Source organism: Saimiri boliviensis, chromosome X, assembly GCF_048565385.1.
Source record: "Saimiri boliviensis isolate mSaiBol1 chromosome X, mSaiBol1.pri, whole genome shotgun sequence".
NCBI lineage: Eukaryota > Metazoa > Chordata > Mammalia > Primates > Cebidae > Saimiri > Saimiri boliviensis.
The window spans coordinates 30,648,070-30,663,804 of record NC_133470.1 but is presented as its reverse complement, the minus strand read 5'-3'; the positions used below and the strand labels follow the sequence as shown (position 1 = coordinate 30,663,804).

The window sequence follows — 15,735 nt, the reverse complement described above, 5'->3', positions numbered from 1 at the left end:
CTTCTTATTTTTAGTGTGAGGGATAACATCAATTGGCTTTCAAGTGCTACAATGAGATAACATCTCATCCCAATTAAAATGGTTTTTATCCAAAAGATAGGTGATAACAAATGCTGGTGAGAATGTGGAGAAGAGGGAAGCCTCTTATACTTTTGATGGAAATGTAAATCAGTACCACCACTATGTAGAACAGTTTGGAAGTTCCTCAGAAAACCAAAAATAGATCTGATATATAATTCAGCAATCTCATTGCTAGGTATATATCCAAAAGAAAGAAAATCAGTATATCAAAGAGATAATGGCATTTTCTTGTTTATTGCAATACTAATCACAATAGCCAAGATTTGGAAGCAACCCAAGTGTCCATCAACAGATAAATGGGCAAAGAGAATGTGGTATGTATACAAAATGGAGAACTAACCAGCCATAAAAAATGAGATCCTGTCATTTGCAACAACATAGATTGAACCAGACATCATTATGTTAAGTGAAATAAGCCGGGCACAGAAAGACAAACTTTGCACGCTCTTTATTATTTGTGCAAGCTCAAAATTAAAACTCATCAAGATAGAAAGTAGAATGCCAGTTACCAGAGGCTGGGAAGGGTAATGGGATGGAGAATGGGGATGGTTAATAGATACAAAAGCACCGTTAGATAGAATGAATCTGTACGTGGTTGCAAAACAGGGTGACTACAGTAAACAATTTACTGTATTTTTAAAATAAAGAGTATAATCGGATTGTCTCTAACAAAAAGAATAAATAAGTGCTTGAGGTGAGAGATACACCATTTTCCCTGATATGATTATTACGTATTGTGTGCCTGCATCAAAATATCTCCTTTAACCTATAGATATACCTATCCTGTACCCACAAAAAAAAATCTAAAAATTTCTGAAATGAAAAAGAAAAAAATGACCTTTCCTTGCCCCAATACACCTAGCTTTCTTGTTGATATATTGTTCTTTGAATATAGCACTGCATTTAGTTTGGTAATAAGTTTTATAGGGTATGTAACATACTTTTTTAGTAGGTACTAAATATTCCATTGTTTTGTATAATCAGATTGCTTCAGTGAGTTCTGAGTTGGAAGACATTTAGGGTGATTTCAATGAATGTGTTTTTGTTTTTTTTTTTACATAAATTTTCAGTAAACAATCTTACATGTATCCTTATGTACTAGTGATTTTATTTTTGATAGATTCTTAGGAGGGACTGGTGGGCAAAAGTTTGTGGACTTTTCCATAGCTATTCTCAGGTTACTTTCTTAAAATATTGTATCAATACTTCACCAGTAGGGATTCTTAAGAACATCTTTTCTCACACTCATTCCAGCACTGAATGTTATTCCATCTGATTGTTTTCTTGTCCCACTCACGAGGAAGAAATGCTATTTCATTTTACCTTTTTGACAATGAGAAGATTGGCTCTCTTCATAATTTTATTGGTTATTTGTCTGTCCTCTTTTGTGGCTTTTCTGTTCAGATTATATAAATTTTCTAAATTGTATTTTTGTTTTCAAATCAGTTTGTAGACTTTTATTAAAATAGAGATATTACATATTTGTGATAGACATTTTAAGTATTTTCTCAGTTATAATGGAGCCTTTTTGCTCTATTATATTTGACTTTATAGAAATGTTTATATATTTTTTGTAGAATTGTAGAAGTGCCATTTTTCTTTTCTTTTATTTTCTTTTTCTTTTCTTTTTTTTTTTTTTTTTTTTTTTTTTTTTTTTTTTTGAGATGGAGTCTAGCTGGAGTGTGGTGGCCGGATCTTGGCTCACTGCAACCTCCACTTCCTGGGTTCAAGTGATTCGTCTGCCTCAGCCTCCCAGGTAGCTGGGATTACAAACTGGCACCAACACACCCATCTAACTTTTGTATTTTTAGTAGATACTGGTTTTTGCCACATTGGCCAGGCCTGTCTTGAACTCCTGGCCTCAAGTAATCTGCCAGCCTTGGCCTCCCAAAATGCTGGGATTTTACTGGTGTGATTAACTGCCCCCGGCCCATTTTTCTCCTTAAAGTCATCTGGAAATAGTATTTGTGTTAAGAATGCCCCATAACACAAACTGCTATAGATTCATCACTTATTTGGTTTCATTTTTGTGTGTTTGAATCTGTAATCTAGAACTTTTTTTAGTTTAAGTTAGGAAAGTCTAACTTTATGAAAAGATCATTACATATTCAGTTTTTTAATGAATGAAAGAAAATGTCATATTTAGTACATTCCCTTTGGCTGGATCTATTTCTGAGCACTACTTTGTTTTTCCATTTTGTCTCTTCCTGTGCCAATACCATATTCTTCTAATTGTAGTGCCTTGATGATATTGAAATGTACTATGTCACAACCCTTGGGCTTTTTTTTTTAATCTGGATAATTTTTATACGTTTATATGCCTCTTTAATAGTAGTTAAGCTGTAATTCTAAGTATTTCCCACTTGAAATGTTTAAAAATAGGACTGATGGGTCGAAAAAGAATGTGCACTTGGGAAACCTAAGAGGTCTGCCTGTCAACAAAGGCAGATTTCCAATAGGCATAAATTCTCAAGATCAAGACCTACATGAATGTTACCCAGTTAACAATCCATCCTGAGAGTCACTGCAGATTTAATCTTAGGGAATTCTGTAGTTAAGCCTAAGTACTAAGTTTTTGTCAAAATAAAGCATCCACTGCCATGAAAAGAGTCAACTTGGCAATGAAAAACAGTACTGCAAACGTGTTAGGTTTTTTATCAAAGGTATTATAATAGGAATGTAAGAGAGTCACTGGCAAAATTGTCTCAAAGAAAGCACCAAATTGACTGTGTACAGGCCATTTTATCAATGTTTTTAAAACTTGGTTGCCCATTGGAATCACCAGAACAACTAATCAGCATCTCTGGGTGTGGAAACCAGCAAACAGTTTTATGTAAAGTTCCACAGATAATTCCAATGTCTAGTCATAGTTGAGAGGCAGTGTTTGAGAAAAGGGTAAGAATCTACTTTGAATGAAAATGCAGAGGAAAACAAGACAAGAAAATCCTTAGCTATTGCTAGGTCTTTTGCCAAGTTCTTCTTGCAAAGTTCATTTTTCTTCAGCAGATGATGGATGGGATTTAAAGTTATTGGGCTACTGCAGGAAGAAAAGCAGGATGAGTTATGCGTGTGGGGAGGTGGGGGAGGGAGTAAGGATACTAACCAAACGAAAGTCACTTCTGAAATTTTTAGAAAATAAAGTCATACGAGCTGTTTATAGTCCAATCTAATTCTAGCCTCAGTGGTGGGAGGCAGGAATGGAGGAGGCAGTCAGAGTGAACATATGCACTGATAGAAGAGTGGGTAGCTTTGGTGAAATCTCCTAAGAAAATGGATAGTCCTCGGCATGTATTACCCATGTCTGGTCAGTGCACTCATGTCAGGATACAAAAGTGGGGTACACACATGTAAGCGACCCAGATAGCTAAAACCAGTGACCCTTCTTCTCAGTGTAGTCATCTTCTAAGTGGCAATGCTAAATCATTCATGACCTCATGTGCTGCTTTTGGCAAGCGGCTCCCTAATTGCTCCTGTTTTTGCATCGATTCTGCGCAGCGTGGAAAAGCAAGTCGCCAACTTGCTTGTGGATTTATTGACCACCAGGTCCCTCCTTAGCTTTCACCTTCCAGGCCTCGCCCACTCTATTTTAGAGCCAGGAGCTGGGAACAGCACCTGTTTTCCGTCTCTAAGGATGGGGTGGGCATTTTGACAGCGCCCTCTTTCAACGAAACCCACGCTAAGGTGTCTGTGTTTCTGCGTTTTCAAGCTCCCCCTAGCAGCCCCGCGCCCCCCGCATCCCCATCTCCGTGGCTGAGGGCCTAGGGAGGAGGGAAAATCCATCCTCAGACACACTAGATCTTCAGCGAGACCTGCTTTGGGGAACATCAAACGGACCGCACGCGGACCCACCTGCCTTCCAAAGTTTGGGGCGTGAGGAAGCCGGGGCGCGTGGCATTTGGTTATGGCACTCCTGGGGCGTCCGCAGGAGACCCCAGAAAATGCCGCTGAGGACGGATTCACCGACGTCATCAAAAGCCGCGCTGGTAGGACCCCCGCTGCCTTGCTTTTTAGTGTCTGGGTTATTCACTGTACCCTGCTACTCTCCGCAAAGGCTGTGCCCTGGAAGTTGGCACAGGTTGGGGAAAGTTGTGGCGCCCAGCAGAGGAGCAGCAGGGGACTGTCAGGGCGCCCCCGCGCGTGGGGTGGGCGGGGAACCATGCAGGGCGCGGCGTTCCAGGGATTAGGGAGTGCTGCTCTCAGGGAAAGCTGAAATCCAAGTTTTCCTTTTGGGCCAAGTGGATATCAGTGGGGGGTTTATTTGTTTTTTATTGAAGAAAGCCCACCGGATATTGAATTTTGTTATAGGATGGTAACTTGTTTTAAAAAATTAAAAACAAAGGATTGGTCAGATTGAATTAAAATAAACATTGTGGTAGCTTAAGGAAGGGAGGGAGGGACAGCGAAGGACAGCTTGCCTTGTCAGGGCGTGGCCAAGTGCAGAGTAAAGAAATCTGAGAAGTTTCACCTCAGCTGTGCTAATGGAAAACGTCAGAGCCGTAGACAGGAAGATTTGCATGCCTGGGGTACAACTACACGAGTTGAAAATCAGTAAAGCAGCAGAAGTGAGAAGTCTAAGGTTTTTGCAGCGCTTCCCACCCCCATGTACGTGTAAATTTCATTTGTAATAAATCTTCTGGTGTTTGCTAGTCTGGCCTACATATGCAAACTTGTAAACCAGGATACGTTTTTAAAGCTGTAAATGGAAGCAGCTGTTAAGGTTTCCCCAAGCCTGAAGTTTTTCAGCTGCCTGAACCCTCTCCTCTCGCCTTTGGAGACGCACCAAATTGTGGAAGTTAAAATTACAGGACCATTCAAGATTTCTTTATGTACATTGCTGGATGCTGAAGAGGACAGAGGTATAAACTCACTCTCTAAGTGTATTTCTAAAGTGAGGTGAAAAGAAAGAGCATGAAAACAAACGTTTAAGAAAAACAGGAGTTGTGTAAATTTCAGACTAGCAAAGTGTTCAGAACATAGTCGAGCAGAATTTCTTCAAAATTTTAGTAAGGTCTTGATGTCATTACAAGTAGTATGAGTTGATAATGATGGCTGTAAGTCACAAGACAGTGGTGGTTCTGACAGTTTTGTGGAGAAATCAGTTATTATTTCGAATTTAAAACCACAGTTTCCTTCTTTTTTCACTCCATTATTTAGGTTATCTAACAAACTTCTTAGATTTTAAAGTGAAGAATGGAAAACTACCTTAAATGGAATGCCCATAGCATTTATCACCAAGGTTAATAGAGTTGGCTTTAGGTAGATACCCTAAAATAATAATGTGAAAAAATGCATTGGGTAGTTTCATACATTGCTTTAAAATTGCTATTGTTTATACATTTTATTGGGCAATAACCTTGCAGCTATAACTGTCTGAAAAATGCAGAGGGATATCTACTATAAATCTGTTACAGGTAATTGTTTCGGAAAAAAAAATGTGTTAATTTAGGGATTAATTCCACAAATTAATTCTATTTATCATTATGCTATATCTAAACTTGCCAGAGCATGAGGAAATGAGAAAATGATCCACAAAGATATTCTGAAAACAAAATTCATATAAATTTATATGTCCTGGAAATGGGTACTTTAACTTCATATCTAAAGAAAAATCAATCTACATATATGTAACATTTCATACTCGATGATACTATTGAAAGTCACTTTAAAAATGCAATGATTGAATTGTTGTATTTTTATCTGTGAAATTAGCTTTTGTTGGAAATCTAAGTCAGGTGAGGTGAGTGACAGGTCCGACAGGTTATCTAATCTTCAATATGTATCTTTTTGTTTTTGACAGGTGATTTCCTTTAGGGGTTTAGATGCCCTTACGTAAAAGATAAACTAATATTTGCTTTGAAAATTTTAGTTTCTGTACATTTATAAAATCAGCATTTTTGTTATATATATGTATATATAAAAACACACACACACACACACACACACACACACACATATATGTGTATGTTACAGTTTTGTTTTTGCTTTAATTCTAAAGTTAAAAGATGACAACTGTTACTAATTTTTTTTTGGGGGGGTAGCTACTTGTTGTGCACACCAAAAATATAAAGTGGTGGGGTAAACAGTAATACCAAAAAAAGCACACTTAAGAATTGGTTTACATTGTGTCTAGACCTAGTTAAATGTCAAGGAAAATTTAGACAAGAGTATGTTGTAACAATGCTTTGAGAGATATAAAAATAAATTTTACATAAGTTGTTTAAACATATTTTATTAGTGCTATTGAAGATTTTTTTGTTACATTGTAATCAGATTTTTTTAAATTGAGGACAGAGATGATTATAATGTACATTGATAATGCAAGTTTGTTCTTCATTAGATTGAATTTATACGTTAGTCTCAGCTCATCATTTGATGGGTAGTCATAGCAATGTGAAACTTTGACAATTATTTCTTCCATCACAACTGCATACTCTTAATTCATTTCCTCAAGGAACAATACTTTTGACTGATTATGGTTGATGTACATGACTTCAATAATCATAATATACGTACTACCCATGGGAAGCCCTATGCCTTGGGAGAAAATTGTTTATTACAAAATGAGTAACCTGAAACAGAAACAGAACTTTTACTCTTTCAGACCTAAACTACAGATAACTTAAAAATAAAATCTCAGTGTTTAAAAGCATTTCAAGATAATGCATTTGCAATTATCTTTTCTTGCTTGAAAACAGCAAATACGGGTTTTTGATCTATTGATTTGGATGCTTTCCTGTAATTAGAAATATCCTGGTGTAACATATACAGCTCCATGCTGTTAATCTTTTAAAATCAGTTGTAAATTTAATTAGCCCTGATTTCTCTTCTGACATATTTGTGGTTTATAATCATTTAGCATCTTGCTACATCTTTAGATCTTTTACTGGCATAGGATAATACATGAATAATTGAATAAAATGTACCTATGGGTTTGTCATGAAAGGTTTTTGAAATAAACTCAGAAATTTTCTTCAGAAGAAAATCAGCGAAGTACAGTTTATCTTTAAAAAAAAGAAATAAAAATTATCTTTGATCTGATCTTGAGGTCTACTGTAACAAAGATCTTTCTGGTGACCAATTTCACATTGATGTAATTCATATTTTATTACAAATCCCAACTATAAAATATTGCCATATCAAAAGGTAGACAAATTTTGTTTTATCCATACTTTGTGATTATAAAGAGCTCATTACAAAGAGTAATATATAAATGGTAGGCAAAATAACTATTTTGAAACAGATTAGATTTATACCTTTAGTATTTTAACTATCCTTACTTAAAACAAGAATACAATGTAATTGAACTCATTTTTTCAGTTTGAGCTAATTCTCTTAAATTGTAACCTTATAGTACTATACCACTAACAATTAGATATTCTCAGAATAATACAAGCATCAAATTAGACAAAAGCACTGGAGAATTTATAAGGGAACATATGAGGAAGAAATCAGAGACATTGTGGAAGGTATGTTCTTTTCTGAACTGCCAATTATTACATTAGAAAATATTTTCTTACTAGGCCATTCAATATCTGGAGTCACTTTAGTAGTGAAGCCTGTACTTATCCATCCTAGGAAAAATATATTCTCATATTTTCCCAAAAAAGCAGGTACTTCATTGTTTATGTTTGTAGAAGACCTGCTCTAGTGAGTAAAAATACAAACAAACAAAAATCTTTAGTGTTAAGATTTCACTTTGCATGAATATGTAAGAATTCTTCTGCACAGAGACTTTGCTAAGGAAGTTGTAGGTAATACTTTTCATAGATAATACTTACTAATGTATCTTGTACTATATTGTAAGTTTTACTCTGCCTTAGGTAATTAGGTATGACAGCAGTCCTATTGCAAGATTAATTAGAAGACTAGAGGATCATTCATTCTTATTCCCAATTACAGATAGAGCTATGGATATTTAAGAGAGCTAAAAAATTTTTCTATTCAAGTTATTTAACAGTATACCCACATTGTTTTCAAATCTATGTATTACGTTTTATCAGATCTGAGAGGGAATTCGATTATATTATATTCTCTTTCCTACAAGGAAACACGTGGAAGTCCTGCATATTTAGTAAATGAGTACGTTTGGCTTGAGACAGGACAACTTATAAGTTCCTACTTAAACATGAATTATGATACATACTTACATAAATTATGATAGCAACTTTTAATTTAATAAAATTAGCCAATTTATCTTGACAATCAATAATTCTGATCTCTAAGTTCCCCTCTACATAAATGCTATTCTCTATTACAATGAAATTGAAAGTAAAAACAATGAACTCTAATAGTTTTGTGAAAATATAGTTAGTTATCAGGTGACTATCTAGTGGTGTACTGGAGCTGTTTGGAATTGACTCATGAGATTCAGTTGTGTGAATCTTTTCCTAACTCTGCTTCAGTGACATCATATTGGTATTTTTTTTTATTTTTTTATTTTTTTCATATTGGTATTTTAAAATTACCATAGTGGGTGACATTGTTTGGCTCTGTGTCCCCAACCAAATCTTACCTTGAATTGTAACAAACCTCACGTGGCAAGGGCAAGACCAGACAGAGATAACTGAATCATGGGAGTGGTCTCCTCCGGGCTGTTCTCATGATAGTGAGTGAGTTCTCACAAGATCTGATGGTGTTATAAGGGGTTTCGACCTTTGCTCAGCACTCATTCTCTCTCATGCCACCCTGTGAAGACGTACCTTCTGCCATGATTGTGAGTTTCACAAAGCCTCCCCAGTCAGGTGGAACTGTGACTCAATTAAACCTCCCTTCTTATAAATTACACAGTCTCAGGTATATCTTTATAGCAGTGTGAGAATGGACTAACACAGCAGGGTTATTTATAATATAAAAGTTGGTTAATATTACTGATAAGGACTTTTTTGTTTTGAGAGATAGTTGTTAAATGTTTATTTGTTAAGTATGGTAAATATTTCTCAACACTGGAATTATTAATGATGGGAAAATACAAGTTTTGAATAAAAACTATTTTGTTGAGGCTGGATTTAAATTAGGTATGCATTCTACTATAAGTAAAAGAATAATCAACTAACTATGGCCTCAACAAATTTTACCTAACAGGAAATCTAGAGGTAGCCCTTTTCTGGCACTGGTGTGACATTTCAGTGCTATCAGGATTGGTGTCTTGATGATTCTCTTGGCCTTTTCTTTCTGATTGCAAGCTGACAGCCACTGTTGAGCTATAATTTGAGGCCAGAAGAAAGGAGAAGAAAACCACGGATTGCATCTCTTTCAGATTCCCTTCAGCAGACTGATGCTTATGTCTCATGGCAAGAACTGCTATGCTATGTGGCCATCCTGAAGTGTTAAGAGATGCTGAGATATCTAGTTCTTACAGTCTCTGTATGAATTTCTGTCAAGAACAAGATAATTAAGAAAATTGAAATGGTGTTAGGATAGCCAGTCATCCAAATTTGTTTACTTCGTTGCTTCTTAACTATTGAGACTTGTGTTATAGTAAAGAATATAATACCTCTTAAATACCTAAGTTGTTCCTTGTTAGACATCATCAATTAAATTAAGCTTGTATCATGAAATCTTCTCTTTTTCCTTTAACAGATAAAGCTTATCACAGCACTTGGTTTCAAAGGTTTAATAGCTGTGACCTTTTGTCCCTAGTTAAGGAACATGAAATCACCCTTTGATTTCCGTCATGCCAGTAAAACTTGACCTTTATACTCCCTAGGAACTGATGTGCTATTTTGAGAATGGGCATAATTTAACTATGACAGATGACCACAACTAAGGACTACCCAAAGACAAATACAGAACATGCATTTCTGTGGAATATTTAATGACTATATTTTAATCTAATACAGTTCATTGGGAGGACTGCTTGTAAATACCTTTGGGTCGTGTCCTGTGACTATAGTAACTTAAAACTGGTTCCCCTGAGAAGCATATCATTGACAGTTCTCAAAACTTACAAACTTTCTATTATTTATTCTTACAGAGGTTGTTTATGTCCTTCTTCTAGACTCTGAAAATACCACCCAATGTCCATTACATCTATTGTGATAAAGTTCAGAGGTAAGAAGACCTGAGGATTAGAAGAGCAGGAATAACCTGACAATCAGGAGTAGCTGCCTAAACTTGCCAGACAGTTAGTAGTCTTATTAGGCATTCATAGCTAAATGTGACATAATTAACTTTAATTGCATTCTCTCTAAAAATTACATAAGATAATCTGCATCACCAAAATTGGAATTTTGGCTGGAGGCAGGTAGAAAAGAAGAGCTTTTAGATATTGAGCTCAGAAACTGGCAAATAACAGGGAAAATTAATATAAAAAATTAATGTAAAATACCCTCATCTACCCTGTCCCTTCTTCAAACTATCCTGTCCCTTCTTGTAACATCATCTGAGATACTGAAGATGAGCTATTCATTCCAAATTTGTTTTATATAAAGTAGAAGAATCTATTACCATCATGTACCTGTCCTGTGGAATTGTCTTTCACTTGTCAAACCATCACAGAAACGAATAGAAAACAGTAAAGGAAGCCACATATTATTATTTTTTTATTGAATATATTTGAAATGTAATAATTTGACATGAATATAATTAAAGAAATTTTGAATCAAAGCAAATGGTAACACAAATTAAATCCAAAGTATGATCTTGCTGAAGATAAAAGGGGTACTGAATTTTAATCAAAGAATGAAGTGGTAGATAGTAGATTTGGCCTGGTGGGGAAATCATGAGATATCTCAGATTTCATATTCTAAGTTAAAGAAATATTTGCCAAGCCCTTCAGAAGATCTACAAGGAGGATTTTTTCTTTTGTGCATGACCAGATTTGAAAGCTGGTGTATCTCTGATGCGCTGGCAATAGTTTTCTACCCCAAGCATTACAGCGATACAGGGAATTTTTAAAGAATATATGAATACCTGGGCCCCTCCTACAGAGTCTCTCATTTATTTTGACTGGAGAGTGGCACCTGGCTACTGAGAATTCAGAAGAATTCTAATAAGGAGCCAGTTTTGAGAAACTGTGAAATATGCTTTTAAGACATCATTGGAACTTTCCTTGTTTGTTTGCTCTGTGATGATGATTGATGATTCCTGTCTTTTCCATGATTATAGTATGTGAACAATCACTGGCAATTTTCAAAACTTACAGACTTTCTATGATTTATATTTACAGAGGTTGTTTATGTCCTTCTTCTAGATTCTGAAAATGCCACCCAATGTCTTATTATAGCTATTATGATACAGTTCAGAGATAAGAAGACCTGAGGGTTAGAAGAAGAACAGGGAATAACCGGAAAATTAGGAGTAGCTGCCTAAATTGCCAGATAGTCAATAATTTCATTAGTCATTCATAGCTAAATGTGAAATAATTGACTTTAGTTGCATTCTCTCTTAAAATCATGTAAGATCGCCTACATCACCCAAATTGAAATTTTGTTTGGAAACAGGTAGAAGAGAAAAGCTTTTAGATGCTGAGCTCACAAACTGGCAAATTACAGGGAAAATTAATCCCAGGGATGTATGTGATTTGTTTGTCATGGAGAGTGTCAAGAAAGGGTTCATTAGAGCATGCAACTCTAATTCTTTAGAACTCCAGTACTCTTTAGTATATTGGAGTATATGTATCACTACTCCCTATTATATTGCTTAATTCATATATCCTCTTTGAACCCAGAAGGCATATTTTGTTTAAACATTTCAATGCTTACAAGCAGAATATACATACTCTAATATTATTATATAAGAATAATGGAGGGAGAACAGCTCTATTGAAAATTAAGTTAGTTGAAAAATAGAATATTGATATAGGTAGGTAGTTACAATGGAGTCAAAGAGAAGTATTTTTATTTTTATTTTTTTTTGCATTGTACCTGTAGTTATCACTATAACAAGTAAAAGAGGGAGGGGTAATTATTTCTCCTCTATCCTTTTTTTTTTTTCCTTTTTTACTCTCCTATCCTTACCATTTCTCTCTTGAACCTGATTGCCACTCATCTAAGAATTCAAGTTAATGCTATCAATACTGTAGTACAATTAAAGTACAGTATAAATAGACTTCTATGGAATGGCTGCCCTTGCCACAATTTTGTTGCATTAGGCCTATGAGGAAATATGTTCTAAGTTTTATTACGCCAACTTTCAATTCAGTTTTCAGATAAATCCTGAACAAATTTTGGACTGCTTATATTTATTTTATAACATAAATGCTACGTTTAAAAATTTTGGCTTGATCAAAATTAGATTTGTGATTTGATAAAGGACTAGCTGTTACTGTTATTAGAAACATCCTAGACAGGCATCAATTGTATTCCTCTACTGTAGTGGATTCTCAAATTTGAGTGTGCATCAGAATTCTAGGGAAGGCTTGTTAAAAACATGGGCTACTGTCCCATGCCCTCAGAGTTTCTTATCCAGTCGTTGTAGGGTGGATCCTGAGAAGTTGCATTTCTCACAGACTCTTAAATGCAGCTGATCCTGCTGGTCTAAGGACCAAATTTTGAGAAACACTGTCCTGATATTAAAGTTAGGAAGGATTCAGAGTGCAGTGGCTCATGCCTGTAATCCCAGCACTTTGGGAGACTGAGGAGGGTGGGTCAAGAGGTAAGGAGTTCGAGACCAGCCTGGCCAACATGGCAAAACCCCATCTCTACTAAAAATACAAAAATTAGTCAGGTGTGCTGGCGGATCCCTATAATCCTAGCTACTCAGGAGGCTGAGGCAGGAGAATCACTTGAACCCAGGAGGTGAAGCTTGGAGGGACTAGAGATCATTATCATTGCATTCCAGCCTGGGCAACAAAAGCGAGAGTCCATCTCAAAAAAAAAAAAAAAAAAAAAAAAAAAAAAAAGAAAAGAAAAGAAAAGAAAAAGTTAGGAATTAGTGAGCAAATACTGGTTAGTGAAAACATGAACGAGTGAATAGTTCTTTGGTCTAGGAAACAAAGAATGATATAAGTCATTTCAGAGCTTTTGGAGATGGAGTTCCTTCTACTAGTGTATATTCCTACGACAATAATATGTACAAAGAGAAGAACAATAGACACTGGGAACTCCTTGGTAGGGGGAAAAGTGTGAGGGGGTATGAGTTGAAAAACCGCCTATAGGTGCTATGCTCACTACCTAGGTGGTAGGAACATTCATACAATAAAACCTCAGTGACACAGAATGTACTCATGTAACAAACCTGCACGTGTACTCTCTGAACCTAAAATAAAAGTCAAGAGAAAAATAAAATAAAACAAAACAAAAATTTGTTTGGTACCTTCATCTTTTCTGGCTTAACTTCTGTCTCTCTGTAGACAGGAGGAGTTGTTCACCGGAACTTGATCGTAAGCTCTATGTGTCTTTGTGCATCTTTTCCTTTTGAATTACTATTGCATTAAGTGAAGGCTGACCCATTTTATATGGGGTATGTAGGAGGGTCGTTTGATATTGCAGATGAACATGTGATATTACAGGTGTTCCAGGTTCTCAGTTATGCTGTTTGCCATAGCAAGTGTTTTCTCTTTGTATTCTGCTCTGCTTAACAATGTAACAGCTTTCCCTTCCCCACATTCCCTGGCACTAAGTTCCCCCAAATGTCCTTAGCAACAAAAGCTAGATGACTATGGAATATATTTTTAATAATTCCAAAATTCTTCAGAAGAAATATCACCTGCTATAATTATTTGATTTCACCTAGTATTTTGCTATCCACCACAATGTCAAAACTGTCTCTTTTAATTCTTTATTAAATTGTCCTCTACTATTAAATGTGAACGTAATTCCTTAGCTTGTACTTCATAGAACATTTATTTATTCCATGGGTTGTTAAACTATTTAATGATTAAATAAGTTTGGGACACATAAGTTAAACATAGTTAATATATTTCTTGTATGTATACTTCCTGAGAAATTTTATTACACTAAAGGGCATAAAAGAAACTTCAAGAGAAGACTAGAGTGCACCAAATTTATTTTAGCATGGAGGCTTTTTGTTCAGAAACATTTTGTGGATTAGGTTCATAGAACTCAATTTAGAAAATAGAAATTATATTAATTAGAATAGATCAACTCATTAATCTATTGGTTTATTCCAGTTAATTTACCTACCCTACTTGAAATACCCTTTCCTTCCACATTGCTCAATGATTTCTTTTCTAAAACTATAGTAACCGAAGACAGTCATCCCAGTTTTAAGATGGTCATTTCGATTATCCTTGATGGCATACAGTTTTTTTAATTGTTTGGATAGCATATTCTATAAAAATTGACAGAATATAACTAAAAATCACAGATGAATAATCATAATCTAAACCATTAACATTGTAAGATACGGGTGCATGCACATATATATTTACACATACACATATAGACATAATAATGAAAACATAAGATATAATGCATTAATACTACATATGTATATATTTTGTATGAACAGGATGAAAATGATTTTTATTTATATGTAATATATGATATATAAGTATAATAATAGGTATATATTAATATAAACATATGATGTGTATTGATGCATATTACTTTATAAATTGATTATTTTAACCTGGGTGACAGAGCAAGACTTTGTCTCAAAATAATAATAAATTGATTATTTCATACATTAATGTAATATGAACATATTATCACTTTATTAAATATTCTTTGATAATAGTTTCTTCTATCAGTTATGGGAGACATATTAGAATTAAAAAGATGGTATCCAAAGAGGGCTGCCTATGTTCACAGATTCTTTAAAACTACTGTACAGTAAGTATTGGGTGGAAGATTGGAGGTGAAAAGATATCACATCCGCCCATGAAAATATGTTTTCCTACAATAAGTCTTGTAACTGTATTTTTTTTTACTCTGACTTGGTTACCTAAGCATGTGAATCATTTAAATCTTGTTGAATGTCTGCTTCTCTGTTCTAAAAGACAGACAGTGACTGGATGGTTAGTCAGAGATACTTACAGAATAAAATGTTGAAGTAGATCTAAGAGACAGCGAAAAATGAAACAGTGGATAAGAAGGAATATACGAATATTGGCATGTGGCATCAGAAAGACAAAAACAAATAGGATAAGCCTTAATTCTGCAGTATTACTGAAAAGAGTCAGGTACCTGAAACAAACACTGAATGAAGGGCATAGATACAGTAGTACATGAGGCAGACTTGTAGAAGAGTGCTTAATAGGGACATGAAACCATATTTGTCAAATGATTTGAACTGGAGGATATTGTAATAATTACACAGATTTTAATAAGGTAGTCATTAGCAACTGGAATATGTGAACTTACCTACAAATGTGATAAACAAAACAGATAATATATCTTAATTGATATACTATTTGTGAAATCATTTTATTAAATATGTTTTCCTGTCTGTAGATTATGACTTTAAACAGAGGTTTATTTTAAAATTAAGAAGCAGACTTGACAATATTTGTCTTGGCCTAAGTTACACAGTATATAAACTACATTAAATTATTAATTATTATATTAATCAACATAAAATATGTAAATTCATTTTTATCTTTTAAATGTATGCAAAACTAATTACTGAGATCATGCTACAATAGGTTTGGGAATGGACTAGTTTTTACTCACAAATGGAAATTTCTTCAAACATTTCAAAAATGAATTCCATGAAAAAAATCATTATTAATTTATAGCTAGCCAAATGTGA

At 34.7% G+C, this 15,735-nt stretch overlaps 1 protein-coding gene and 1 long non-coding RNA gene across 9 annotated transcripts in view; one reads left to right on the top strand and one right to left on the bottom strand.

The window, feature by feature from the left end:
- Positions 1 to 4,012, bottom strand: part of LOC141582691 (uncharacterized) — a 210,421-nt gene extending 206,409 nt beyond the window's left edge. The window contains exon 1 of the long non-coding RNA XR_012515585.1: positions 3,931 to 4,012. This is a non-coding gene — a long non-coding RNA (uncharacterized LOC141582691). The remainder of the gene's footprint in view (positions 1 to 3,930) is intronic.
- DMD (dystrophin) overlaps positions 3,983 to 15,735 on the top strand; it is a 2,654,855-nt gene continuing 2,643,102 nt past the window's right edge. For all 8 annotated transcript variants that reach the window (XM_074391460.1, XM_074391461.1, XM_074391462.1 and 5 more), the window contains exon 1: positions 3,983 to 4,064. In XM_074391460.1, coding sequence (XP_074247561.1) covers positions 3,983 to 4,064 — 82 coding nt within the window. The remainder of the gene's footprint in view (positions 4,065 to 15,735) is intronic.